General features: G+C 42.6%; 1 protein-coding gene across 1 annotated transcript; it reads left to right on the plus strand.

Moving 5' to 3' along the window:
* The first annotated feature begins 14443 nt into the window (after positions 1-14443).
* On the plus strand, positions 14444-16431 carry LOC136388181 (rab11 family-interacting protein 1-like). Its single transcript, XM_066360150.1, is given in 2 exon segments — positions 14444-15113; positions 15116-16431. Coding segments are annotated over 2 exon segments (1818 nt in total). The 3' UTR covers positions 16264-16431.
* The last annotated feature ends 10001 nt before the right edge of the window (positions 16432-26432 follow it).

A 26432-nucleotide genomic window follows, 5' to 3' on the forward strand; every position in this document is an offset into this window, starting at 1 on the left:
CTTGAAATTGTTAAACAAAAACCTTCATGGAAGAAATCTCTTCCAAAGGAAAGGATTTACTGAGCCATCTGTTAGCCAGAAAAGAGACCAGGTCCTGGGGCGTGCAATCTAAACCATCAGCAACAGGGCTGGGTGGAAAAGGTCAGCACGTCTGTTGTCCTAGAGCTGACAGGGCTCTTCTATACAATGAGTTTGGGAGAAAAAAATGTAAGTTGTTTTGAAAGAATTTACATCTGCTACAGATAAAAGGAGTAGGTGAAGGTGAAATGGGGCTAGTTCTGGGCTAGGTGCAGAGTTCATAAGAAAAAAATTCTTGCTAAAAAATAAGGAGGATATAACAATAATGCCAAATATAAAACAAACAACACAGACTCAAAATATGGAATTGACAATATTGAATGGAGAACTTGACAGATCTACAATCAGAATATGTCACTCTCTCAGAAATGAATAGATCATGGAGTCAAAACTTATAAGAATAGGCCCTGGTTGGTTGGCTCAGTGGATAGAGCATCGGACCAGTGTGCAGATGTCCCGGGTTTGATCCCCAGTTAGGGGACACATGAGAAATGGCTATCTGCACCTTTTCCTCTTCCTCTTCCTCTTCCCTTTCTCTCTCTCTCTCTCTCTCTCTCTCTCTCTTCCCCCTTGCAGCCAGTAGCTCTGTTGGTCCAAGCATCAACCTCAGGCACTTTGAATAGCTTGGTTGATTTGAGCATTGGCCCAATATGGGGATTGCCAGGTGGATCTTGGTTGGGTTGCATTTGGGAGTCTGTCTCTGCCTCCCTTCCTCTCATTTAAAAAAATTGTAAGAATATAAAATTTTTATTTTTTTGTATTTTTTGTACTTTTCTGAAGTGAGAAGTGGGGAGGCAGACAGATACACTCCCACATGCGCCCGACCAGGATTCACCCAGCATGCCCCCCAGAGGGTGATGCTCGGCTTCTCTGGGGCATTGCTCTGCTGCAATCAGAGCCATTCTAGCGCCTGAGGCAAAGGCAATGGAGCCATCCTCAGTGCCTGGGCCAACTTTGCTCCAATGGAGCCTGAAGCACCAAATCATAATGAAGTTAAATTGTATCCAACAATAGTAAGATATTTTAATGTTATTCAAGTAAAAAATTTAAATTTAGAATCCATTGAGGGTAAATCTTCTGAAATTTTGTCAAACCATCTATACAGAGTAATAAATGAAAACAATTTGAAATCCAAAGTTGTTGCACTCATGGCTGATAATACAAATTTTGGTGGGTGAAGACGCAAAGGGGTGAATAATGTGTATGTAAAATTACAAAAGTTACTCCAAAAGAAAATACTAGGAATAGGTTGTAATGCACATATTTTGTCAAATGCAATCAATACAGCGTCATGTGCCATGTCAATTGATGTAGGAGTAATAATAACTACAATTTATTTGCATTTTAGTCGTTTTACCATTCATGTTGCTACTTTAAAACAATTTTTTTTGAGAATGTGAGCACTATTTTTTTATTTATTTATTCATTTTTAGAGAGGAGAGAGAGAGGGAGAGAGAGAGACAGAGAAGGAGAGAGAGAGGAGAGAGAGAAGAGAGAGACAGAGAGAGAGAAGGGGGTAGGAGCTGGAAGCATCAACTCCCATATGTGCCTTGACCAGGCAAGCCCAGGGTTTCGAACTGGCGACCTCAGCATTTCCAGGTTGACGCTTTATCCACTGCGCCACCACAGGTCAGGCTTTAAAACAATTTTGTGAAGAAGCAAATATTGAATACAAAACACTTTTAGGATATTCAAAAGTTAGACAGTTTGCTCTAACACCTGCTATAGAGCATGTTCTACAATTATTTGAGCCTCTCCATAAATATTTTTTAAGTTTAGACAAATGTCCTAAAATCCTGGAATCATTATTTAATAATAAAATATCTGAGATATTAATGTATTTTGTACATAATTAAGCATCTATTTTTCACAAAACAATTCAAAAGATTGAAGGTGAACACATTTCAGCTATGGAAGTTAGTCTTATTTTGAATGACTTTATCCTTCAATATAAATCTCGTTTTGAAGAAAAATTTCTTCCTTTAATTATAAAAAGAAAATTGTCAGACTTAGAGGAATCAAATCCAGGCATAACAGAAAAGTTTATCAAAGAAGTGCAGAATTTTTACCAGACATGTTTTCAATATATCAAAGAATGGTCTGAAACAAACATCACGGGAAACAACAGTTTTTAATGGTGTATTTTACTTCATCACAATTGGACGGGTAATGAATCTTTTTTTTTTATTTTTTTTAAATTTTATTTATTGATCTTACAGAGAGAGGGGGGAGAGAACAAGAAGTATCAAGTCATAGTTGCTTCACTTTAGTTGTTCATTGATTGCTTGTTGTATGTTCCTTGACCGGGCAAGCCCAGGGTTTCGAACCGGCAACCTCAGCATTCCAAATCAATGCTTTATCCACCGCGCCACCACAGGTCAGGCCAGGTAATGAATCTTGTCTTGAGTTTTTATCTAAAGAAATGCCAGACATCAAAATAGACGACAATTGTCTCTTTGAAGAAATTAGAAGACTGAATATATATTTAAATTCTGAAAAATTAATACAATGGGAAAATGAACAAGTCAAAATTGATAAAAGATGAGTGCAAATATTCAGCCATTTAAAAAATGAACATATTCCATGTGAAAATTTATTTATTCTTTTTCAATTTACATTGTGCTGCCCTGGAACTAATGCAGCAGTTGAAAGAGTTTTTTCAATTGCTAATGATTTTTGAACAAGTGAGAAATCGAGATTGAATGTTGATACTCTAGCTGCAGCACTTGCCGTAAAATTCAATATGAAAGATATTTCTTGTTCAGATATTTCCAATATATTGTTACAAGATGATACATTGATAAAACATATTCATTCAATGGAAAAGTACTCGTTTAGATAATATTATTCTTACAATTATTATTATAATTTTTCTTACAATTATTAAAAATTAATAAGCATGTAAGCATAATTACAATATAAAATATTACAAATGTTTTTTTTGTTTGTTTGTTTGTTTGTTTTTTCATTTTTCTGAAGCTGGAAACAGGGAGAGACAGTCAGACAGACTCCCGCATGCGCCCGACCGGGATCCACCCGGCACGCCCACCAGGGGCGACGCTCTGCCCACCAGGGGGGATGCTCTGCCCATCCTGGGCGTCGCCATGTTGCGACCAGAGCCACTCTAGTGCCTGAGGCAGAGGCCACAGAGCCATCCCCAGCGCCCGGGCCATCTTTGCTCCAATGGAGCCTTGGCTGCAGGAGGGGAAGAGAGAGACAGAGAGGAAAGCGCGGCGGAGGGGTGGAGAAGCAAATGGGCGCTTCTCCTGTGTGCCCTGGCCGGGAATCGAACCCAGGTCCTCCGCACGCTAGGCCGACGCTCTACCGCTGAGCCAACCGGCCAGGGCACAAATGTTTTTATTATGCATTTATCATATTATAGTGTATTATTGTTGCAATGAATAAAATGTTTCTTTTATTTATGATATTGTTTTCTTCAATTTGTTTTTGTCCTCTTTTTCATTGTAAAAATGTTGGTCACCTCAGTTAAAGGATATACTTTCAAATGCTGTCTGAAGGTATGACAAAGCCTGTTCTTTTTTTCTCCTTCTTCTTTTCCAAGTGAGAGGAGGGGAGATAGAGAAGCAGACTCCCACATGCGCCCCAACAGGGATCCAGCCAGCAACCCTCGTCTGGGGCTGGTTCTCTGCCCATCTAGGGCCATGCTTGCAACTGAGCTATTTTTAGTGCCTGAGGCACAGGCTCCACAGAGCTATTCTCAGTGCCTGGGCTGATGAGCTCAAACAAATCAAGCCCGGGCTGCAGGAGGGGAAGATAGAGAGAAAGAAAGAAGATAGAGAGAAAGAGGGAAAGGGTGGAGAAGCAGATGGTTGCTCCTTCTGTGTGCCCTGACCCAGAATTGATCCTGGGACATCTGCACGCTGAGTCGATACTCTACCACTGAGCCAACCACCCAAAGCCAAAAAAGCCTGTTCTGAAATTTCCAATGGACTCATCCTTTACTTGCAAGACTGACTTAGAACCCATTTTGTTTTTCATTGGAGAGATCTGGAACAGCTCCTGGGAGATCTGTCCAACACGGACAGCTTTTCTAAATCCCTCTGGCTTCCTTTGCCATTTTAAGTCACCCTCAGGTCTTCTCATTCTGCCTTTTCAATCCAATTTTTTTTTGCAGCTGAGGTCCCTGCTAACCTATGAACTAGGTGATATTAATCCTATGGGTCCTGGGTAACGTATCAGGAGACTCTTCTAAACTGCTCTGTAGATTTCACTCCATCCTGTCTAATTTTTCCCTAGTCTTTGGAAAGACTTCAGCCATGGCTTTCAGCTCAAAGCAAGAAGAATGGGGCTTAACATCAACAGAAAGAGGTGACAATGAAATAAAAACCGGAAAGGATTTTCTCTGTTCTGAGGAAAGATTCATTGGAAAAGAGCATTGACTCTTGGAGTTTCTGATTGGAATTTGTTCAGGAGAGCAGGAGGCAGACCAGGGGAGAGAGCAGAGCCAAGAGTTGGAGGAGCATAGAATGGAAAAAGAGGAAGAGTAAAAATAAAGGCTATCAGTGCTGAGTTGAATTAAGGGATTAAAAAAAGGAGACAGTTTACATTTTTTACACTTTTCTTTGACTCACCTAAGGAATCACTTAAGAAATCAGTTTTAGAATATGAATTTTTTTTTGTACACCTTCTCATACCAATAAAAAGAAATGCAGAACATTGGATGTGTGGAAATGTTTCTTTTTTTTTTCTAAGGCCTTTCGCAGTAGACAATTTTGTTCCTATGAAAAGTTCCCTAAAATGGCTACTGTCATGTTAAATGGCCCTTGATGAAATTATGCCATTTAGGAAGATAAGAACACAAATATGAGTTATGGCATGAATACTGATTAGAAGTAGGAATGTGACCTGGAGGGGAGGGGACTGAAACACTGCACCAGAGTCTTGGAATAGTCAGTCTAAAGTATGGCTTACACATCTATGCCACAGGGCCCCCGAGCTCCTGGCTGAGCTATAAAACTACAAAGCCCTAAATATTTGCATTCCCAGGGGGTGGAAAATGTGCAGAGGCGATCTCTCCCAGAACCAGTCTCATGGAGAAAACAAGGTAGGACTGAAGAAAGCTCTCATAAGGATTAAAAAAAAAAAACTTTAGTGAGGTATAGATTTTATTATAAAATTCATCCATAATAAGTATATAATTTGATCATTATTAGTAAATGTCAAGGTTGCTCAACCACCAGTGCAATCCAACTATAGCACATTTCATCACTCTAAAGAGCAACTTTGGGCCATTTGCCATTGATTTTTGTCCCCACTCCCAATCCTGGTAACCACTAACTTACTTTCTGTTTCTGTGCATTTTCTTATTCTGGACACTTTATATGAATGGGATCATACAATATATGATCTTTTGGGTCTGACTTCTTTTAGTTAGCATAGTGTTTTCGGTTCATTTCATAGGTTTTGATGAAGATGAAGTTTGTCCAAAGGATATTGGTCTAAAAAGAAACCTTCTCAACATCTTAGTCCTCATGCCCAGCTTGAAGAAGGGACTTACTGGGGCCTGTCCTGGCCTCGTCCCTGTGAACTTTCTTCTTATAGGCATGGAACAAATATGAAGGATAAAGACAGAGACGGCCTTTGTTAGTGTTAAGGCAGATTTCTGCCATGGTTGTTGTTTTTGCAAATCTGATTAGATAATGAAAAGATTTCTAAAAAGTGTTTACTCCTAGGAAGCAAAATACACTCAGCTTTGGTGGAGCTCAACAAAAAGAAATCAGAGTCAATATTACTCTGACACACAATAAGTGCTAAATAAATGTTGGCTTTTATCATGCATTCATTCAACATATTTTGAATGTCTATAATATATAAAGCTCAATGTTGACATAAAACTAGATCTAGTAATAAAAGAAAGAGAGATAACCAATATATAATTGAGAGTGTGATCAGTGCTATGACAGGAGGAAGCAACTAAAATGAGGGCAGGCAGACTGATAATGGTGCCATTGGACGACCAGGAACAATATAGGTGGAGGAGCAGATTTTGACGGAAGGTAATAGTTCTTATTTGGGTCATGTCAAGTTTGAGTTACCTGTGAGAAAATTAACTGGAAAAGTGTAGTACTCAGAAATGTCTGGGATCTGAGTTCAGATGAGAAATGCCAGCTGGGGAATTAGGCATGGGAGAAATAAGCATGGATATTAGGTGAAGCCAGGTAGGATGTGTAAGGTGAGAATAGAATGTTAATGACAAAAGTTGGCTCAGTCATCAAGGCAGAAGTGTTTTGGGTAATTGATTTCCTAGACAATGGTCTAGAGAATTGATCTTTCATTATTATGTGCAGAAGTGAGTTACATGTCTTTACTTCAATAAAATTAAGAATTTCTTCTTAGGGCAGGTCATGAGGGAAAAAAAATTGTTTTTAGATGAGAGGAGAGGAGATAGAGAGACAGACTCTAGCATGCACCCTGACTAGGATCCACCTGGCAACCCCACTGGGGCTGATGCTTGAGTACTGAGCTATTTTTAGCAGCTGAGGCTGATCTGCTCCAGTAGAGGTATGCTCAGTGCCCGGGGCCATACTCAAACCAATCAAGCCAATGGCTGTGGTAGGAGAAGAGGAAGAGAAGTAGGGGGAGAAGCAGATGGTCAGTTCTCTTGTGTATCCTGACAGAGAATCAAACCCAGAATGTCCATACACTAAGCTGATGCTCGATCCACTGAGCCACTGACCAGGGCTGAGAAATTTTTATATATTAGTGAATAATCATAATGCTACCTTATATGACCCTTACTTAAAGACTTTTTTTGTAAGGTCTTTTGTATTTATTTATTTATTGAATTAATTGGGGTGACACTGGTTAATAAAACTATATAGGTTTCAGGTGTACAATTCTGTATCATCTGTATTTATATTGTGTGTTCACCACCCAAAGTCAAGTCTCCTTCTGTTATTATTTATCACTCCTTTACCTGTTCTACCTCCCACCATCCCCATGTAAGATTTTATAAACCTAAATAGAACAGTCTCATCAAGAAAGAAAAAAATTAACAGCCCCTGACATGAGAGAATATGCTGCTCAAGGACATTCGAGTCATACTCATAAGTGACAACCTCTTAGTCCAGAAACCCATTAAATGGTCTTCTCCATGCACTTATATGAACAGAAGTCTTACGTGCAAAAGGGATCTATTTATCCTTTATTCATCACCTCTGTGCATTTATTTAGGAAGTCCTACAATATCAGTAATTAAGCAATCGTTGAGAAAATGCTTCTCATGGTTTACTATAGACAGAGTTTCCCATAATATAATATAGTGTGTCCGTGAAGTCATGGTGCACTTTTGACCAGTCACAGGAAAGCAACAAAAGACGATAGAAATGTGAAATCTGCACCAAATAAAAGGAAAACTCTCCCAGTTTCATACCTATTCAGTGCAGTTCGATGTGGGCTCACGCACAGATTTTTTAGGGCTCCTTAGGTAGCTATCCCGTATAACCTCTATAGACTCGTCACTGACTGATGGCTTACCAGGACGGGGTTTCTCCACCAAACTGCCGGTTTCCTGCTTATCCCACCGAGTAATGTTATTCTTAGGTGGTAGTGCTTCGTTATAAACGTGCCAATATTCATGTTGCACTTTGGTCACGAATTCGAATTTAGCGAGCCACAGAGCACACTGAACTTTCCTCTGTACTGTCTACATCTCGACTGGCATGGCTGTGGGCTGCTCCGCTGTATACACGATGTTACGTCATCATCTGCACATGCGCACATGCTGCCACACCATCCTACAGAAACTGGGAGGGTTTTCCTTTTATTTGGTGCATATTTCAGATTTCTATCATCTTTTGTTGCTTTCCTGTGACCGGTCAAAAGTGCACCATGACTTCATGGACACACTGTATTAAGACAGCAAGTTCCCATCGGACAGGCCAGAGAATCCTCAACTGGCATATGCAGAGGTGTTCAAATGCTTTTTCCTTCAGCCTTTTAGAGTGTTCTTTCTATTGGAAAGGGTTAAAAATCAAAACAACAGGGCCATTTTTACTGAACATTATGGGCTCAATTGTATCCCCCCAAAATTCATATGTTGAAGTCCTACCCCAATACTTCAGAATGGGACTGTATTTGGAAATAAGTCTTTAAAGAGGTAATTAAGTATTTTAAAATTGAATTGATTGGGATTAACAAAATTATACAGGTTCCAGGTGCACAATTCTACAACACATCTTCTGCATACAGTATTGTGTGTTCATGTCCCACCCCCAAGTCAAGTCTCCATTCACCACCATAAAGAGGTAGTTAAGGTTTTTTTTTTAAGACTTTATTTATTCATTATAGAGAGGAGAGAGAGAGAGAGAGAGAGAGAGAGAGAGAGAAGGGGGAGAGGAGCAGGAAGCATCAACTCCCATATGTGCCTTGACCAGGCAAGCCCAGGGTTTTGAACTGGCAACCTCAGTGTTTCCAGGTTGACACTTTATTCACTGCGCCACCACAGGTCGGGCAAGGTAGTTAAGTTTTAATGAGGTCATTAGGGTGGGCCCTAATCCACTATGAGTGGTGTCCTAAAAAGAAGAGGAACTTTGGGCACAGTTATACACATACATTGAGAAGACCATGTGACACAAGGAGAAGACAGCCACCTACCAGGAGAAAGGCTCTAGGAGAAACCAAACCTGCCAACACCTTGACCTCAGACTTCTGGCCTCTGGAACTAGGAGGAAATCTCTGTTGTTTGAGCTACCCAGTCTGTTGTACTTGGCGTTGGCAGTCCCAGCAGACTAATACACCAAAAGCCAGTAGTTTCTTTCTCTACATGATGTAGGCCAATGCATGGCTGGGTGTATATAGAGAAAGCCAGTCTGCAGTATTTTCATGGTAGGAGCCATAACATGGATGCCACCTTAGAAAGAGCTGCCCTGATTGCAGTGTGATTACAACCATTGCAAAGACCATTCAATCCAGGGAAAAGACAAGGCTGCTTTCAGGGGAAGACAGGAAACCGTAACCCGAGCCCCATCCGTGCGGGGACACAAATAGAAGCAAGATGTGTGTGCAGTGTGCCTCGCCTTCTGCTTGTGTTTTTTTTTTTTTTGGTCAAAACTCAGTAACTTGGCACAATCTCAGTGTGCCATTTATAAGCCATTGCTGGCAACAGGGAAGGCAGGCTTCCAAGGCAGGTGGGGGCCAGGGGCAGGGTGGTGGGTAAGGGCCCAAGATGCTCACTGCCAGCTGTGTCCACAGGTCTTTGTTTGAAAAGATGCTATTTCTCTAGTCAGTTTGCTGAAAGGATCACTGTTTATCTCTGCCCTGGTAAGATTAATGCCCTCTCAGGAGGAAGTGGGAAGTAGCAGTTTTAAATCACTTGCCCTTCTCTCTTTGGATTTGTTTTCTATGGGAAAATCTAGTGACTTGATGTTGAAAAATACATACATGGTTGTGGTTCTCTTGATTGTAACATAATTTCTTCTCTATATGGTTTGTAATTTTGAACTATTTTTTTTTCCTTTTTCTTGTTTTTCTCCTCTTTCCTCCCTCCCTCTCTTTCTGCCTCCTTCCCACCCTCCCTTATTATACAGGGCTATCTCCAACATGCTTATTACAAGACACAGGTAACAGTTCCCAGCTCAGCCTTATCTTGCTGCATTATCTGTTAACCCCAATCTTGCCCATTGAGGGGGTGGGGTCCCCTTAATGCAGGATTGGACTGGAATGTCGCCCTTGGCCCACTCAAAGGCACAGAAATCATTCACCTACCATTGATAATGAGCAAGGGAGTTGGAGGGGGCAGTTGCTAAGGAATATTTATCAAGTGTCCCCTTTCTCCTGCTCTGACCAGCTCTGTCTTGGGTGGTGTCCAGATCTAATCTGGCCTTATGCCCTTACCTGACTCTTCAGGCCCAATTTTTCTCCTGTTTGTGCTCAGGCATGTCTGTCTTTGCTTCTTCCCGGGGCGGGGGAGGGGGTGTTCGTGTGTCTCTGATCATCTGTCCTATAACTAGGCGAAGGGCCAGCTATGGAGAAAAAGCCCCAGGGACTGCCCCGCCCCGTGCTCCCTGAAGGACTAGGTCTGCAAATGTGGACCTTGTTACATAAGGAAATCCTTCAAGAGACCGGAAGGGGACCTAGGAGGAAAGGGTGTCTCCACCATTGTGCCTAACAAATAAAGAAGGCAGTGCCAGAGGAAGGGTGCTGTTAGACCTCAGGGACCAGTGAGCAATTTCCAGGAGGAGCTGAGCTGGAAAAGCAGCTCCTTAGAATCAGACACTCTGGGTCTGAATCCTCCTCCAGCCACATGCTGACTGTGGAAATGTCATATGAAAGTGGAAGCCATTTGTCACTGTGTGGAATCCTCAGTGCCACCATCCATGCATCTGAATGAAGGGTGCTGTGAGTGCCCGGCCTCAGAGGGCTGGTCAAAGCAGGGCCGGGCCCAAGGAGACCTCCACCCTGATTCCTGTGGGCTACTGCAGGGAATGTGTACACGAAACTCTATTCATCTAGGGCTTGAGGACAGTGGTTCAACTGCTTGTCAGGGGAGAATACCCAAAGTCTAGTAGGTAAGTCTGGCCCCTACCTGGCCCAGAAGCTGGGACTCTCGATGGTGTCAGGATCTTAACCTTCGATTTTATACCAGTAGAGAGAAAACATTGTTTCAGGGTGTCTTGCAGCAGACTTACTGTTGAACCAAACCAGAGGAGGTTTGGGGTCTGCGAGTTCCATCTAGTGGTCCTTCTGCATGGAGTGGGCTGGTGGGGAATGATGAGATCTGGGGTCCTGGACAGACCCTCTCTTTGCCCCTTGGTGAGGCTGATGCTGTAACCTTCACCGGTACCTGCAAGTCTGCTCCTCATGGCCTAGAGGCCAGGAAGAGCCCAGGGATGGCCTGGGACCCCAAGGCCCCTTAATGGAAGCATCCTGTGCTGGTGTAGTGGTTTCAAAGCTGTGCTTGCAGAAGCCCCTGGGGCTCCAAGGTAGCCCCTCAAAGGTGCCCTAACAGAGAAAACGAGGAGTGGCCGGAAGCACCCCTCTCCTGCTTCAACAGAACAGCCACATCATATTCTTTTTTCTATGTATATTGGTTTCTGGAAAAGATTGTATTTCAGTAAAGACTATAGTTAAGGTTCTTTGGTTGACAGCTATGAAAACCATCAGGCTAATAAGCAAAAAGCAGGTAGGGGAAGTGTGTGGGCTCCACAGGAGGAAGCCACCTCTGAAGGTCTCTCTGCTGCTGGATGAAAAGAACTTAGACCTTTGCTCCATCATAACTTCATCCCTCTCAAGTGTGTAAGGCCATGGGTGTGATAGGCGGTCCCTGGTAGGGCACGTCTATGGGCCCCTGGCCTCTGTGGGAGAGACCATGAGGCCATAGCAACCTGCACGTGCCAGCAAGCAGGTTGAAAAGAATGGTAAAAAAAGCAGGGAACTGCTCACTCTGAGCTCTCCAACCCCCTGGAGATGTGGCAGGATAGCTGGCTCCAGCTGCCAACTGTGCATGTGTCGTGGCTCTCCAGATGTGCAGGAGTAAGCGCTTACCAGACAGGCCAAAGGGTCCTCTCTGTCTTCCAAGGCCCTCCCTTAGGGACCACTGGTTACTTCTTCTACTCCAGTGCTGCCTTCCGAGTCTCCATCTGACCTCCCAAGAGCCCATGCCTTAACATGCATGACCTTCTTCTTATAGGACAGGAAAGGGAGGTGGCCTGAGGCGCAGAGAAGATGGTGAAGGGGCAAGATGATAAAGAAAGAAAACACGTGGTCACTATCAGCTGCAGAAAACATCATCACAAAAGACAAAAATGTGACTGTGGCTTTATGGAAGTTGCATCAACACCCCACAGAGGGTGAGAAGGACCTAGAACATGGTCCAGACTGAGGCGGCCATAGCAAGAAAGCCCAGAATGCTCAATGTGCATTCGGTACCTGCAGTCAGTTCAGATCCTGCCCAGGGACAAGCCTGGAAGGCTTTCAGCAGAATTTGCTTCATTTTTAATGAAATAATAACTTTAAAGACATAATAACAAAAACTCAGCATTACCATAGCCCCTTTGTTGTCGCTCTAACCTCTTTTCTCTTGATTCCTGACTCCTCAATCAAGCTTGACCAGACTCACAGACCTTCTCCACAGGTGTTCTTTACTGGGCAGGAAATGGGAGGGTGCTGTTTCTGGATCTCTCCAGAAATGTGAGGAGTAGCCACAATTTCACTTCAGCCGCCACCTGATTTCCAGACTCATGTAGAACCTCTTGCAGGTCCATTCAGGTGTGTTTAGGAATCTCAGTGGTAGTGATCATTAACCCTTTTTGCCCTGTTTGACCACATGTTGAGAACACTTGCACATTGTTACCAACCCTGCTAGGTTGAGGACCCAAACCAAGGTCCTTTCTGCCCAGTGCCATTTGCACCAATGGAATGAGACTGAGTTTGGTAAAGCAGAGAAGAAACTTTATTCTTTGATCACAGAATGGAGAAGGGAGAGCTCATGCTCTAATGACATCTTCCCCTTTGTATCTATGGGCTTTGGCATGGGGTGAGGCATATATAGTTCTTCATCTTTGCACTCGACCTTTCTGCCCACAATGCCTGGTCGCCATTTCTCTTTTTGTGCTGGCACCTTGGACTTTGGTAGGAAACCTTGTTCAATTTCTGTAAGCGAGCATAGCTCTTGAAATGGTTCAGGTATAAAGAAACATTCGGATTTTTGGATAACAGCCCAGTGACAATATGGCAGATAGTCTGAGGCACATATGCACACAGACAACTCACTCCCAACTGGGGCCAAAGAAACCACAGACTAGGCCCTAAGTGACTTTCCACAGTAGGATCTGGAAACTCTGATACAAAGAATTCAAATAGGGGAAAATATCTCTCGTAAGCCAAAGCTTTGGCTCCTGGTTATTGGGGCACCTGTGCCAGCTGCTCCCTGGCACCCAGAGCAGCATCACCACAAGGGCCTCTCAGTGACTGTCTGGGAGAAGGAACAACATTGCGTTCCACACATGGTGCTCTCAATCCAGGTCTGCGTTTAACTGCCAGGCCTGAGGCATCAGGAAAAGTGTTCCCCAGGTTCACTCTAGTTCAGTGGTCCCCAACCTTTTTTGGGCCACGGACCAGTTTAATGTCAGAAAATATTTTCACGGACCGGCCTGTAGGGTGGGACGGATAAATATATCACGTGACCGAGACAAGTGTCAAGAGTGAGTCTTAGACAGATATAACAGAGGGAATCTGGTCATTTTTTAAAAATAAAACATCGTTCAGACTTAAATATAAATAAAACGGAAATAATGTAAGTTATTTATTCTTCCTCTGCGGACCAGTACCAAATGGCCGGTCTGTGGCCCAGGGATTGGGGACTACTGCTCTAGTTCATTTGCCTGGAAGCCCAAGGCTAGCAAGCTAGGCCCAGGGGTTAATTGTATCTCTCCAGGTGGGGTCAGATGAGGGCTTCCTCAGAGCTTTTCTGAATCAGGAGAGGAGCAAACATTTAAGTGCACTTCAGTCCCATTAAGAAGTGTTTAGTGTAACTGCAAAAAAAAAAAAAAAAAAAAGATTTAAGGACAAAGATGTTACCAAACATCTTGTGGCAAGACTACAGCTGCTTGCTATTTTTGCATGAAATAATGTAAACTCAGGGTCCTCAGTAGCCTTCATTGTCCCAATGAGCCACTTTTTACCTGTGGGCCTGCCCAGAGGTTTAACCCTCCATGGACTAGGGTAGTTTAATATTTATCTATTGGATATTTGAACTTTTACCTACCCAAATTCTATGCTGTGACAAAGAAGATTTAAACAAGGACTAAGAACTGGGTGGTAAGAAGGTGGTAGAAATAATCTGACACCCAGATTATTTAGAAATAGAAATAGTCAGAAACTCAGATTATCATCCAACCATTCACCCACTCAGTGACCTCTGCTTCTTCAGCTGGAAAATGAAGAATTTGGGTTTCCAGCTCCAGTACTCAATGATGGGAGATGAGAAGCCAAATGACCAGAGTAAAAACTGGAATATAATCTGAGAAATCTCTGTCCCAATGTGGAGGCCTCTTGGCATCTGGAACCTCAGAATGTTTTTCAATTTTCCAAAGCAAAAAAGATGCAGCTTGAGTGAAAATATATGGCTTGGAGCTGTAACCCATCCCCCAGTCAAAAAAAAAGTCTTATTCCTACCAGATGTGTGTATAGATGTGTATATATACGTACATACATAATATACACATCATCCTTCTGGAATGATGCAACCAGAGAGAATTTCTGTGATTTATTCTGTTCCAATAAGCCTTGGAAAAGAGAAAACAGCTGCTCCTTTTAAAAGATTATTCTATACAAATCACTGTTAATAAATAAGCTTTAAAGTTTGCAGAAGCCCTCTGAGTGTTTGTGACTGTATATAGAGAAAATGTCTTTAAGAAAGTTATCAAGGGGGGACACCAGTGGGAGAGACGCAGAGAACTCCAGTAGTGATGACGAGCGGTCTCTCCTGAAGCAGCCTGAAGTGGGGCGACAAGAAGCATTTCTGAGGTCTCTCCCCTCAAAACAGCAAGGCTATGTCCCTTCATCTGAGTGGGCCCAAGAAGTAACATTGGCCCTTCTCATGAGAAGTGGCAGAATGGAAAGCCCGGCTGGGAAGTCTTTGCTGCAGGTAAACACAGACTTGAAGAGCCAGTCTGGGTCTTTTGAGAACAAAATTAGGGGTGGCGAAATGACTTCCTCAGCTGAACAAACAGTACCTCCTCTTCAAATGGGAGAGTCGGTCCCTCGACTTGACTCCTCAGTGTGGAGACACGAAGAGATGGGTCTGAATGTCAGTGAAGTCAGAAAAAAAATCAAGAAGCATGTGTCGTTTTCTGAGTAGCTCATTAGGGGAGAGGAGGTGGAGAAGCCCCGTGGACTGGTGGAAGAGGACGAAGGTAATTCCCGGGAGCTGAGGAGTGAAGGGGCTGCCGCCAGCGATGTGCCTGACAGAGAGTCTCCCCACACAGAGGACTCTGAGGGGGGAGTTGTGACTGAACCCATCCCACTGAATTCTGGTGTGCCACCTGCCATGGCTGATGCTCTTCCCCTCCCCTCTCTGTTGAGAGCGGCTCAGAAGGCCCAGTGAGTGAGGCAAGCTCAGAAAAAGACACTCTACTCCTTACGATTGAGGGAGGAGATCACCTTATGGCTGAAAATCAGAGCAAAGCCAGCGATCGCAAAGGTCTATTGTCTGAGCCCCTGGGTGACCTTCAGTCTGCCTCAGATGTTAAATCTCCAGTCATGGCTGATCTGGACTTAACTCTTCCTTCCATTCCTGAAGTCACATCAGATGATGAGAGAGTAGATGAGGTGGAAGACGACAGAGAGACAGTGAAGATTGTACCTGTGGAAGTAAGAGCTTCTTCCTTGAACACGTTACCTGCCCGTCCTCAGGAGGTGCCGAGTGGCGAGGCCAATGGGTTGGCAGTGCCTGCAGACAGCCCGTGTGACCTCAGCTCGAAAGCACCCGAAGCAGCTAGTAGGGCTTCTGCAGAGCAGACGACAGCTTTAGGAATTCATAAACCATATCTTGGCAAGAGCTCGCACTTGGACACACAGCTGCCAGGCCCTGGTGGTGGCGAGGAGGAGACACTGATGGGAAATGGGAGGCTCAGTCAGCCTCCTGACGCAGCCCCGGGCACCCCTACCCCCAGCTCCTCCTTTTCTGAGCCCTCTCCTGCCATGCACTCTTTTCCTAGCTCTCCACACTCTGACACTCACCACACCAGTACAGCAGAATCTCAAAAACAAGCAACAGCAGAGGGCCTCCCTGGTAAAGTGGACAGTTCTGGCAAGCGGGAGCCGCTCCTTCAGGCCTGGGTCTCACCCTCGGATACACATCCAGTCTCAGCTGGATCTGGGTCAGCCAAGCACAGACTTCATCCTGTGAAGCCAATGAACACAACAGCCACCAAGATTGCTAACTCCAGCTTGGGAACTGCTACTGTCATCAGTGAGAACTTGATCAATGATGCTATTATGAAGAAATATACCCCCTCGGACCCTGCCTTTGCTTATGCGCAGCAAACCCATGATGAGCTGATCCAGTTGGTCCTCAAACAGAAGGAAGCAATAAGCAAGAAGGAGTTCCAGGTTCATGAGCTGGAGGACTACATTGACAATCTGCTAGTCAGGGTCATGGAAGAAACCCCCAACATCCTCCTAGTTCCGGCTCAGGTTGGCAAAAAGGCAGGGAAGATGTGAATGGCCAGCATATGACACCAAGACTTTTTTGTGAGTTTATTTTCATCTCCTCTTGCAGTCAAGGACCCCGTATGCCTGATAAGCAGCATATAGACTCTAAGGCACCATCTCCCTTGCATGTTATCTGGAAAGAGTCTATTCTACCAGTTGAAGCCAGGTTAATTATTACAACGGATATTTCACTGTATGTTCCCAGGTTTTTATTTTTAAATCCACTGTGCCTTATCTTGTAAATATTTTATGCCCTGACCAAAGACATCATAACAGCTGATCCTGGCCCAGAGATTCATACAGCACCAGGGGTATTAATGTATTTTAACTTGGGCTTTCCTTTCTTTGATATTGAAATTATAAAATATGTATCCCCTAGTCATTAACACTCGGGGTGAGATGAGAAGGTGCTGTGTTACACATACTTTGTTGGCTTTTGTGTAGCTCAGGTGTGGCTCTTTGGCTGTAGATTCTAAATTTTGATATCACATTAACTTCCCGGGCTTTTAGACTTAGTCTTATTTTGACTGGAGCAGAGGAGTTTAGGGAAAGCCTCTGAGTATGCCTTTTAGATTATGAACAACTTGCTTTTTCTAAACACCAAATTCTATTACTCTCTAGCCTTAAAATATGCTCTGTGTAGAGCTCTGCCCAGGTGTCTGGTTGTCACTAACCGGGATGGAGGAAATCACTGATTTCTTTCTATAGCAGTGACTGATCTTTGCATTCAGTGGCTGTGAAATCCATGCTCCTCTAATTATAGGCAGACGTGATTGTCAATATCTTCTGCTTAGATTTCAGAATGCATGGGAAGGGGTCCCCCAGCCAGCTCTGTGACCATAGCACCGAATTCCAAGTAGATAGATCCCTCTTCCTCAGGGACAAAGACTGTTCTGTTTGGGGACCAATGGGAAGTAGGCATGCTATTCACACATTTCTCCAGTCTTTATTAAGTATCATGCAGGATCTTATTTAAAATGGAATGGAGTATAGGCACGAGGGAAGCCACTCATATGGAAAAGAGACCAAGGGGCCATGCAGATTTTGTGGAAGTGGCAGGTAAGGAAATTACATGCCCCAGGATCAAACTCTGGCTTCCCAGGTTACTAGCTCCATAAATTGGTATTTCATTGTTCCTCGTTTTTTAGCATTCATTAACTGCCTTTCTTTTTCCATCTATAAAATGGTATAATAATGCTTACTTTGCAGTTGGTGAAATTAGTTTAGAAAATGCAGCTGAAATTGTTCAGTAGGTGTTTAGTGATAGTTATCACTCTTAGAGCATTTATAAGATCGAAGTCTGATTTACAGACAAAAACACATAGACACATTGTTTGACAATTCCAAATTTAGCTGCTGAAATAAAGGAAAGTAAATGTCTGAGGGAAGTAATTTTATTTCTTGACCATGTTTCTTTAAAAAAGAGAAGAAAAAGCCTATATAGGTCACGATGTGTGGAATAATTGCTGAGTGTTACTAAAGGGCTGGAAATAGAAGTGTCCAGTTATCAGGTCACCTTCACAATAGAGGCAGTTAAGCACTCCCTCACGGGAGAGTGTCTGGACACTAACTCAGGATGGCGCAGGGCTCAGTCTAGAGAACCCAGTGGGTCAGTTTCTCACTTGTTTGCTCCCTGGCCCTGGAAGGAAAGAGCTGCAGAAATAAAATCACTAAAGCATCACATGATTTTCTTTACTTCTCTTCACATAAAACCTCCTACCTGGGTGATCTGACCTCAGATCTAAGAAACAGGCATCCAAGAGGGTGACATTGGTGGGCGCTTAGGCAGCAGACATCATCAGCCTTCAAGGGCATCATAAAGGTGGACACAGGCAAAGCTCTTCCTTATTGATAAAACAAACAAACAATAAACATCCAAACAAGTCACCGGGCATGGTGGCTTACAAACCCTCACTCTTCTCTCCTACACTCTGAATGTTACCAGGTGTCCCGGCTCCCTGCAGCTAGAGCCAGCCCCACGGTTCTGGTCCAGTTCGTGCTGCTCCCAGGTCTGGCGGCTGGCGACATAATGCTGACCTCCATCCTGAGCTCCCATTCAGGCAGAAATTCCATTAGACTTCCCTGGGGTTGTGCTGGCCGCTGGCCGGTATTGTGCCCAGCTGAATGGGCCCAGCTGCTCGGTGGCATTTGATTGATTCGAGTCTAGTGGAGACCTTTTCAAACCCCATTTCCTTTGGAAAGCAACTTGGAAAATCACTTTAGTTGTGTGTGTGTGTGTACGTGTGCATGTGTGTATTTGAATATGTGTGTGTATATGTGTACCTCACAGACTCCAATTCACTCTTCAAGTACAATATCTATCGAATTTAATTGAAGTCAGCTAATTTGAATTTCACGTGGGGATCTCCAGAGGTAAGAAAAAAAATAAATCCCACACCCCTGGACTTTTAATGGAAGAGTGTTCCAGACCTTTTCATGTCTAAAATATACTAAAAGTACTCAGCATTTTACCTTGGATCAAATATTCTTCAAAGTCAGCAAGTTTAGCAAATTTCCATGCTGCCCAAAGGGTTTCCAACCCCGGAAGCTCAGTGCTATGCCCACATCTTCCAGGCAAGTTTAAAAAGTGCAGCTTCACCCAACAGGATGTCAGATAAAAAGACCAACTGTGCACTTGCCCTGGGTATGCCCACAAACAAGGCCTGGCGATTCTGGACTTCCATAGGCTGAACTACAGCCAGGGTGACAAGGGTCATGAAGAAAGTTGCATCTGTGTGATCCAGTTAGAAAGTCAAATCAGCCATCAGAGACACACCTACAGTCATCGGGTCCATTAGTTCAGGTGTCTTTTGTATAAGGGTAAATGGTTCTCGGTGGTCTAGTTATTTTCTTTCCACACCAGGCTTGGGGATTTCTTATGGAATAATTAAGATGTGAGGACACAAAGCACACTCATCCCAGTTTGTGGCTCAGTTCATGGCACCACTAGACAGTGAGTTAAGAAATTCATTTCATTATTTTATAATTTTTATATAGTGTAGTCTTTTTCGTACACTGTTCTCAGTTGAGGATGTCCTTTTCTACTACCCAGTTCCTACTCAGTTAGGTTTCAGTGACACTTGTGGGGACCTCACAAAGGAAACTCTCAGGATGTATAGGGAGGGCACCATTTGAGAGAGAAACAAGTGAAAAACTAATATACCAATGACAAAATAAGCCACCTGCCCCTCAAGAGAGGGTTTCTATGATACTAGAGAAACCAGGAGAACTTCAAGCTTAGTGGGATAAGTAGGTCAGATATTCAGAACTGGAATATAACTGTACATATGCACCTGAACCTATCTTGTCAGCCACGTATCTGAACACAAGACACACTAATATGGGTAATCTGCTCATGGAACCTGAAAAAAATGGGAAGGCAGAGTGTCAGAATGTGGGTTTTCCTGATTTTTCAGTTGACTTTACACTCCAGAAGATATGGAGTTAGACCCTCTAACATTTTTTCTTCACACTCACACTTCATCACACATTTCCTTCAGTCTTTATTGGTTAAGTCAATATAGATTGTTTCATTATTATTTGCATGTAAATATTTACAATTAAGTTAGTTGTATACTATGATACATTTCTTGTGTGTCTGTTTTTCCTGGAGTTGATAATTGTCTTACATTTTATTTGCTTAGTTTCTAATGCACTTTTCACCTTAAAGATCTCTGACAGAATTAAAAATATGGTGGCCTACCCCCCATAAGACATCCTTTCTAGAGCCTTCTGTCCTTTTGCTAGTTTAGTCTGTACTCTCTAGGCTTGATGCACTGTCGTTGTTCTAGGATTCTCTTCTTCAGGAAAATCTAAGAATTCCTTTCCCCTCCCTCCTTTTAGAGTCTTTATTTTCTGAACACCCCATCTACCTCTTTCTTTGCTTACTAACTGGTTTTGGTGAAGAACATCATCTAGTAGTTTTCCAGGGTAGCTGAGATTTAAATTTTCTGAGACCTCACAATGCTTGAAAATGCCTTTCATCTATCTACATTTTTACTATGTAATAATATTAATGTGACTGCATTTTTTTCTTTTTTCTTTTTTTTACAGAGACAGAGAGAGTCAGAGAGAGGGACAGATAGGCAGGAAAGGAGAGAGATGAGAAGTATCAATCATCAGTTTTTTGTTGCGACACCTTATTTGTTCATTGATTGCTTTCTCATATGTGTCTTGACCGTGGGCCTTCAGCAGACCGAGTAACCCCATTGCTTGAGCCAGCAACCTTGGGTCCAAGCTGGTGAGCTTTGCTCAAACCAGATGAGCCTGTGCTCAAGCTGGTGACCTCCGGTCTCAATCTTGGGTCTTTGGCATCCCAGTTCGATGCTCTATCCACTGCGCCACCACCTGGTCAGGCTAATGTGACTGCATTTAGAATTTCAGTATGAAAATAAATCTCCCAGAATTCTAAAGGCTTCCTTTCATTGTCTTCTACCTGCTGGAGGTACTATCAAGAAGGTCAGTGCTTCCGTCTTTCATGTTATAAACCTTTCTGAGACATCTGATCATTCTTGTTTATTCCTACTTTAAAAATGACCCCCAAAATCTTGGTTTAAAAGCTTTGTGTGCATGGGTAGGAATGTTTGACTCTTGGGTTTACCGGTAGGGCAGGGGTTGGAAACCTATGGCTCGCGAGCCAGATGTGGCTCTTTTGATGGCTGCATCTGGCTCACAGACAAATCTTTAATAAAAAAAAATAATGTTAAAAATATAAAACATTCTCATGTATTACAATCCATTCATTTCCTACCGCTCATGTTCATGTTTGCAGGTGGCTGGAGCCAATCACAGCTGTCCTCCGGGACAACACCAAATTGGACAATGCCTAACGTACACGGGTTGTTGTGAGGTCAGGAAGTAAACTTCCCTCCTTTTAATCAAGTAGTCAGCTAGCTAATTTCAGAAACACTTTTGACAAAGAAGATGGCTAAAGGAAAAAAAGATGAGGAGTATCATACTTTTCTGCAGAATGGACAGAGGAATTCGCCTTTGTGGAGAGAGCAGGTTCTGTAGTATGTCTAATATGCAATGATAAAATTGCATTGATGAAACGGTCAAATATAAAGCACTTTGACACACGCCATACTACATTTGCATTGAAATATCCAACAGAGGACAGCAGGAAGAAAGCATGTCCAGAGCTACTATGCAGAGTGCAAGCTAGTCAGAGCAACTTCATGTTTGGACCCAACAAGGTGACTGGAGTTCAGCTAGCTTTGCTGGTGCTTTAGCAATTGTGAGAAACGGAAAGCCATTCACAGATGGGGACTATGCCAAAGCATTCATGCTTGATGTTGCCAATGAACTTTTTGACAACTTTTCGGATAAAGACAAGATAATCAAATGAATAAAAGACATGCCTCTGTCGGTAAGAACTGCTCACGATCATACATACCATCATGATGGCAAATCAAATTGAGGCAACACAAGTAAAGGACATAAATGCAGCACCATTCTTTTCTCTCGCTTTGGATGAGTCAACAGACATAAGCCATTTATCCCAGTTCAGCGTGATTGCAAGGTATGCTGTTGGTGACACACTACGTGAGGAAAGTCTTGCTGTTTTGCCTATGAAAGAGACAACAAGAGGGGAGGATTTATTCAAGTCCTTCACTGAGTTTGCTAAAGAAAAAAATCTATTGGGAAATGGCACCGTGAGCAGCGTGTCCGACAGATCTCCCCAAAATCTCAACAAATTTATCAACTAGAAACAGAAAAATTTATCCTCGGAGCATTCCGGAGTTCCACACACACTGAAAGCGAAAGGACTGTAATCACTTGAATCTGAGAGACGGGTCAGAGATGACGGTGTGAAGGAAGCTAACTACCGCACGGACGTTCATTCAAGCCAAGGAGGGAGTACGCCTGTGGTGAGTCAACCCACGCGTGCAACTGCCCGCCCACACTCGGGGAGCAGCAGCCTGGGTGCTGGCGGCCGCCGGCGTGCCCTGAGAAACCGTGCGCGGGCCCTGTGCCGTGGTCCGGTCGCAGAGCGAGCTCACTTGCACCACCAGCGTCCCCAGCGGCGTGCGCACTGCGAGTGAGGGTCCCCAGCCACTGGTGTGCCCTGAGAGACCGTGTGCGTGCCCCGTGCCGCGGTCCAGGAGGGGCGCCAAGGCTGTCTTGCCCATTCCGGAGATTCTCTCCGTGGGCGGGGCACCTCACCAAGCCATTCGAGCTAACAATCAAGCGTTGGGGAAGGGGCGCGCAGGCAGCCTGAAATACTTTCTGGAGCACAGCTGCGGATCCAATCACTGAAATTAGCTAAACCCACGAAATCTGTGCACCCACAGGGCTCTAATTGATAGGATCTCTCTCAGTTTAGCCATCCAAGACAAGAGGCGTGATATTTTTCGGTGCCTCTCGCCAAAGGGGCGGGGGCAGCTTCTGATTGACAGAGCCTCCATATTCAGGGATATACGCTAACAAGAGGGACTTGGCAGCTATTAAGATCTATATAGCAAGCAACGACTAGTGCCTCTTCTTCCCAGCCAAAATAGATTACAAAGTGTGGAAAGCCTGGGTTGAGTGGTCCAACTGAATGCTAGGCACTGAACAGTCACCTTGACAACAATTGACTCCCAGCCCCACCTGATTACGCTGGAGGCTCTGACTGCCAGAGCCTTACCCAGAGCCTTGCACTGAGTGGGGATAGAGTGGGGATTTCCCAGCTCTTTGAGCCTCTTACTCCCCAGACAGAAGCAGTGGCAGCCTCATAACTGGATCACCAGGCTGCTAATTCAGGAAGGGGAGACTAGGAGAGAGACTCCAGGAAAGCAAACTCTCTCATTGTTGGACCCTGCAAACGCCAACAAGCCTTGACTACCAGCGAGACTAAAGCCAATTATATGACATTGCCATAGAATCCCATCAACTGCAAATCCCTACCTAAGCGTGACACAGGGGCAGAGCCTGGGGTACAGAGTCATCGACCAGGAAGAGGGAGAGAAAAAAAAAAGGAAGAAGTTAACCTCTCAAAATCAAGAAAAATCCACAGACTTTATAACTTGTTCCACTAACTCTTCATTGTTGTTGTATCTTTCTTCTATCTTATTGCCTTTATTATTATTTCTATTTCCTCACCTCGGTCCTTTTATTCTCTGCCCATCTTATGCTTCCCTTTTCTTGAACTACACTACCCATGAGTGTTACATTTTGTTTCTTTTCTTCATCCTTACTCTCCTTTAGGGTTACACTCCAGAACCCTTAACTCTCACTCTCCCCCCTTTTGTCTTTTTTTTTTCTCTTCCTTTTTTTTCTTCCTTCGTTTCTCTCTTTTTCTTATTTTTTCCTTTCTATTCATTTCTTCTTTTCTCCTTTTACTTTTCCTCCCATTCAATCCTCAATCACGAACAAATTATTTAATTTGGGACTCAAGTTTTTTTTTTTTTTGTTTTGTTTTGTTTTTCCTTTGTTTGTTTGTTTTTGTGGCATTTTGGGTACTTTTTACATTGCTTTTTAACTCACTGGCATTCCTCCCAACCCAAGGTCTCTGTTGTAGTCATCACTCCACTTAATACAACAGATTTTTACTTATTATTTTTATTTTTTTCTTCTTTAATTATTATTTTTTCTCTCCTTTTTTTCTGTTTCCCTCTTACCCCTCTCATTATATCTCTTAGTTGACCATCACTTACAAGCAAATCATTTTATGCTTGTCTAAGATTTTCTCCTTTTTTTTTTTTTTTTTTTTGCGCATTTAGTAAGTCCCTACTCCCTTTTATGCCCCTTGAACTCTTCACACCAAATCAGGCCCTCTGTTATAGGCAGTTTTTGTTCCATTTAGCATAATATAATTCACAGGTCATCATGATATTTCCCTAAGGAGGGGAGAGGAGGGGAAGAGAAAAAAGAAAAAAAGGGGGAAATAATAAATTATTACTGGTTTTTTTTTTGTGGGGTGTTTTCCTTTTTTTTTTCCTTTTTATTCTTTATTAATTCTAATTAATACTATCAACAAGACCACCCTCAGATGCCAATAAGAAAAAGGAAATAGAATATTATGGATACAAAAGATAGAGAGGTAACACAAATAGATGTGGAAAAATCTATGGACAAAATATTTAACATATTGGAAGCCTTGGAGCCAAATGACAGAGAATTTAAAATAGAAATCTTAAAAATACTCAGAGATATACAAGAAAACACAGAAAGGCAATTTAGAGAGATCAGAAAACAACTCAATGATCACAAAGAATATATTACCAAGGAAATTGAAACTATAAAAACAAATCAAACAGAGATGAAAAACTCAATTCACGAGCTGAAAAACGAGGTAACAAGCTTAGCTAATAGAACAGCCCAGATAGAAGATAGGATTAGTGAAATAGAAGACAAGCAACTTGAGGCACAACAGAGAGAAGAAGAAAGAGACTCAAAAATAATAAAAAACGAGAAAGCCCTACAGGAATTGTCTGACTCCATCAGAAAGAATAACATAAGAATAATAGGTATATCAGAGGGAGAAGAGAAAGAAAATGGAATGGAGAATATACTCAAACAAATAATAGACGAGAACTTCCCAAGCCTGTGGAAAGAACTAAAGCCTCAAATTCAAGACGCAAACAGAACACCGAGTTTTCTTAACCCCAACAAACCCACTCCAAGGCACATCATAATGAAGATGACACAAACCAATGACAAAGAAAAAATTCTCAAGGCAGCCAGGGAAAAGAAGAGTACAACATATAAAGGAAGGCCTATTAGATTATCATCAGATTTCTCAGCAGAAACTCTATAAGCTAGAAGAGAGTGGACCCCAATATTTAAAGCCCTGAAAGAGAGGAACTTTCAGCCAAGAATACTATACCCATCAAAGCTATCCTTCAGGTGCAAAGGAGATATAAAAACATTCACAAATACAGAAAAGATGAGGGAATTTATCATCAGAAAGCCCCCACTCCAGGAAATACTAAAGGGGTTTTCCAACCAGAGTCAAAGAACAAAAGAAAACAAAACCACAAGTAACAGCTCCACCAAGAAAACAATAAAACCAAACTTAAACTGTGACAAGAAAAGAAAAAAAGGGGGGAAAGGATGAAGATTAACAGTAGCAAAGGACGATGAAGTGCAGAAATACTCATAAGATAGGGTACTACAATGAATATGGTAGGTACCCTTTTCATTACTTAATGGTAACCACCCTTGAAAAAACCACCACAAAAACACTTGACTTAAAAAAGGTAGCAACAGAGGAAAGAAGTATGGAATACAAACAAACAAAAACAAATGATAGAAAAACAAAAGAGAAGAATCAAACAAGATACAAAACTAACAGAAAGCAATTTATAAAATGGCAATAGGGAACCCACAAGTGTCAATAATTACACTAAATGTAAATGGATTAAACTTACCAATAAAAAGACACAGAGTAGCAGAATGGATTAAAAAAGAAAATCCAACTGTATGCTGCCTACAAGAAACACATCTAAGCAACAAGGATAAAAACAAATTCAAAGTGAAAGGCTGGAAAACAATACTCCAAGCAAATAACATCCAAAAAAAAGCAGGTGTAGTAATACTCATATCTAATAATGCTGACTACAAGACAGAAAAAGTACTCAGAGACAAAAATGGTCATTTCATAATGATTAAGGGGACACTGAATCAAGAAGACATAACAATCCTTAATATATATGCACCAAACCAAGGAGCACCAAAATATATAAGACAGCTACTTATTGACCTTAAAAACAAAAACTGACAAAAATACAATCATACTTGGAGACCTCAATACACCGCTGATGACTCTAGATCGGTCATCCAAACAGAGAATCAATAAAGATATAGTGGCCTTAAACGAAATACTAGAACACCTGGATATGATAGACATCTACAGGACACTTCATCCCAAAGCGACAGAGTATACATTTTTCTCTAGTGTACATGGAACATCCTCAAGAATTGACCATATGTTGGGCCACAAAGACAATATCAGCAAATTTAGAAAAATTGAAATTGTACCAAGCATATTTTCTAATCATAAAGCCTTGAAACTAGAATTCAACTGTAAAAAAGAGGGGGAAAACCCCACAAAATTGTGGAAACTAAACAACATACTTCTAAAAAATGAATGGGTCAAAGAAGAAATAAGCGCAGAGATCAAAAGATATATACAGACAAATGAAAATGAAAATAAGACATATCAGAATCTCTGGGATGCAGCAAAAGCAGTAATA

The sequence above is a fragment of the Saccopteryx leptura genome, chromosome 1 (assembly GCF_036850995.1).
Source record: "Saccopteryx leptura isolate mSacLep1 chromosome 1, mSacLep1_pri_phased_curated, whole genome shotgun sequence".
NCBI lineage: Eukaryota > Metazoa > Chordata > Mammalia > Chiroptera > Emballonuridae > Saccopteryx > Saccopteryx leptura.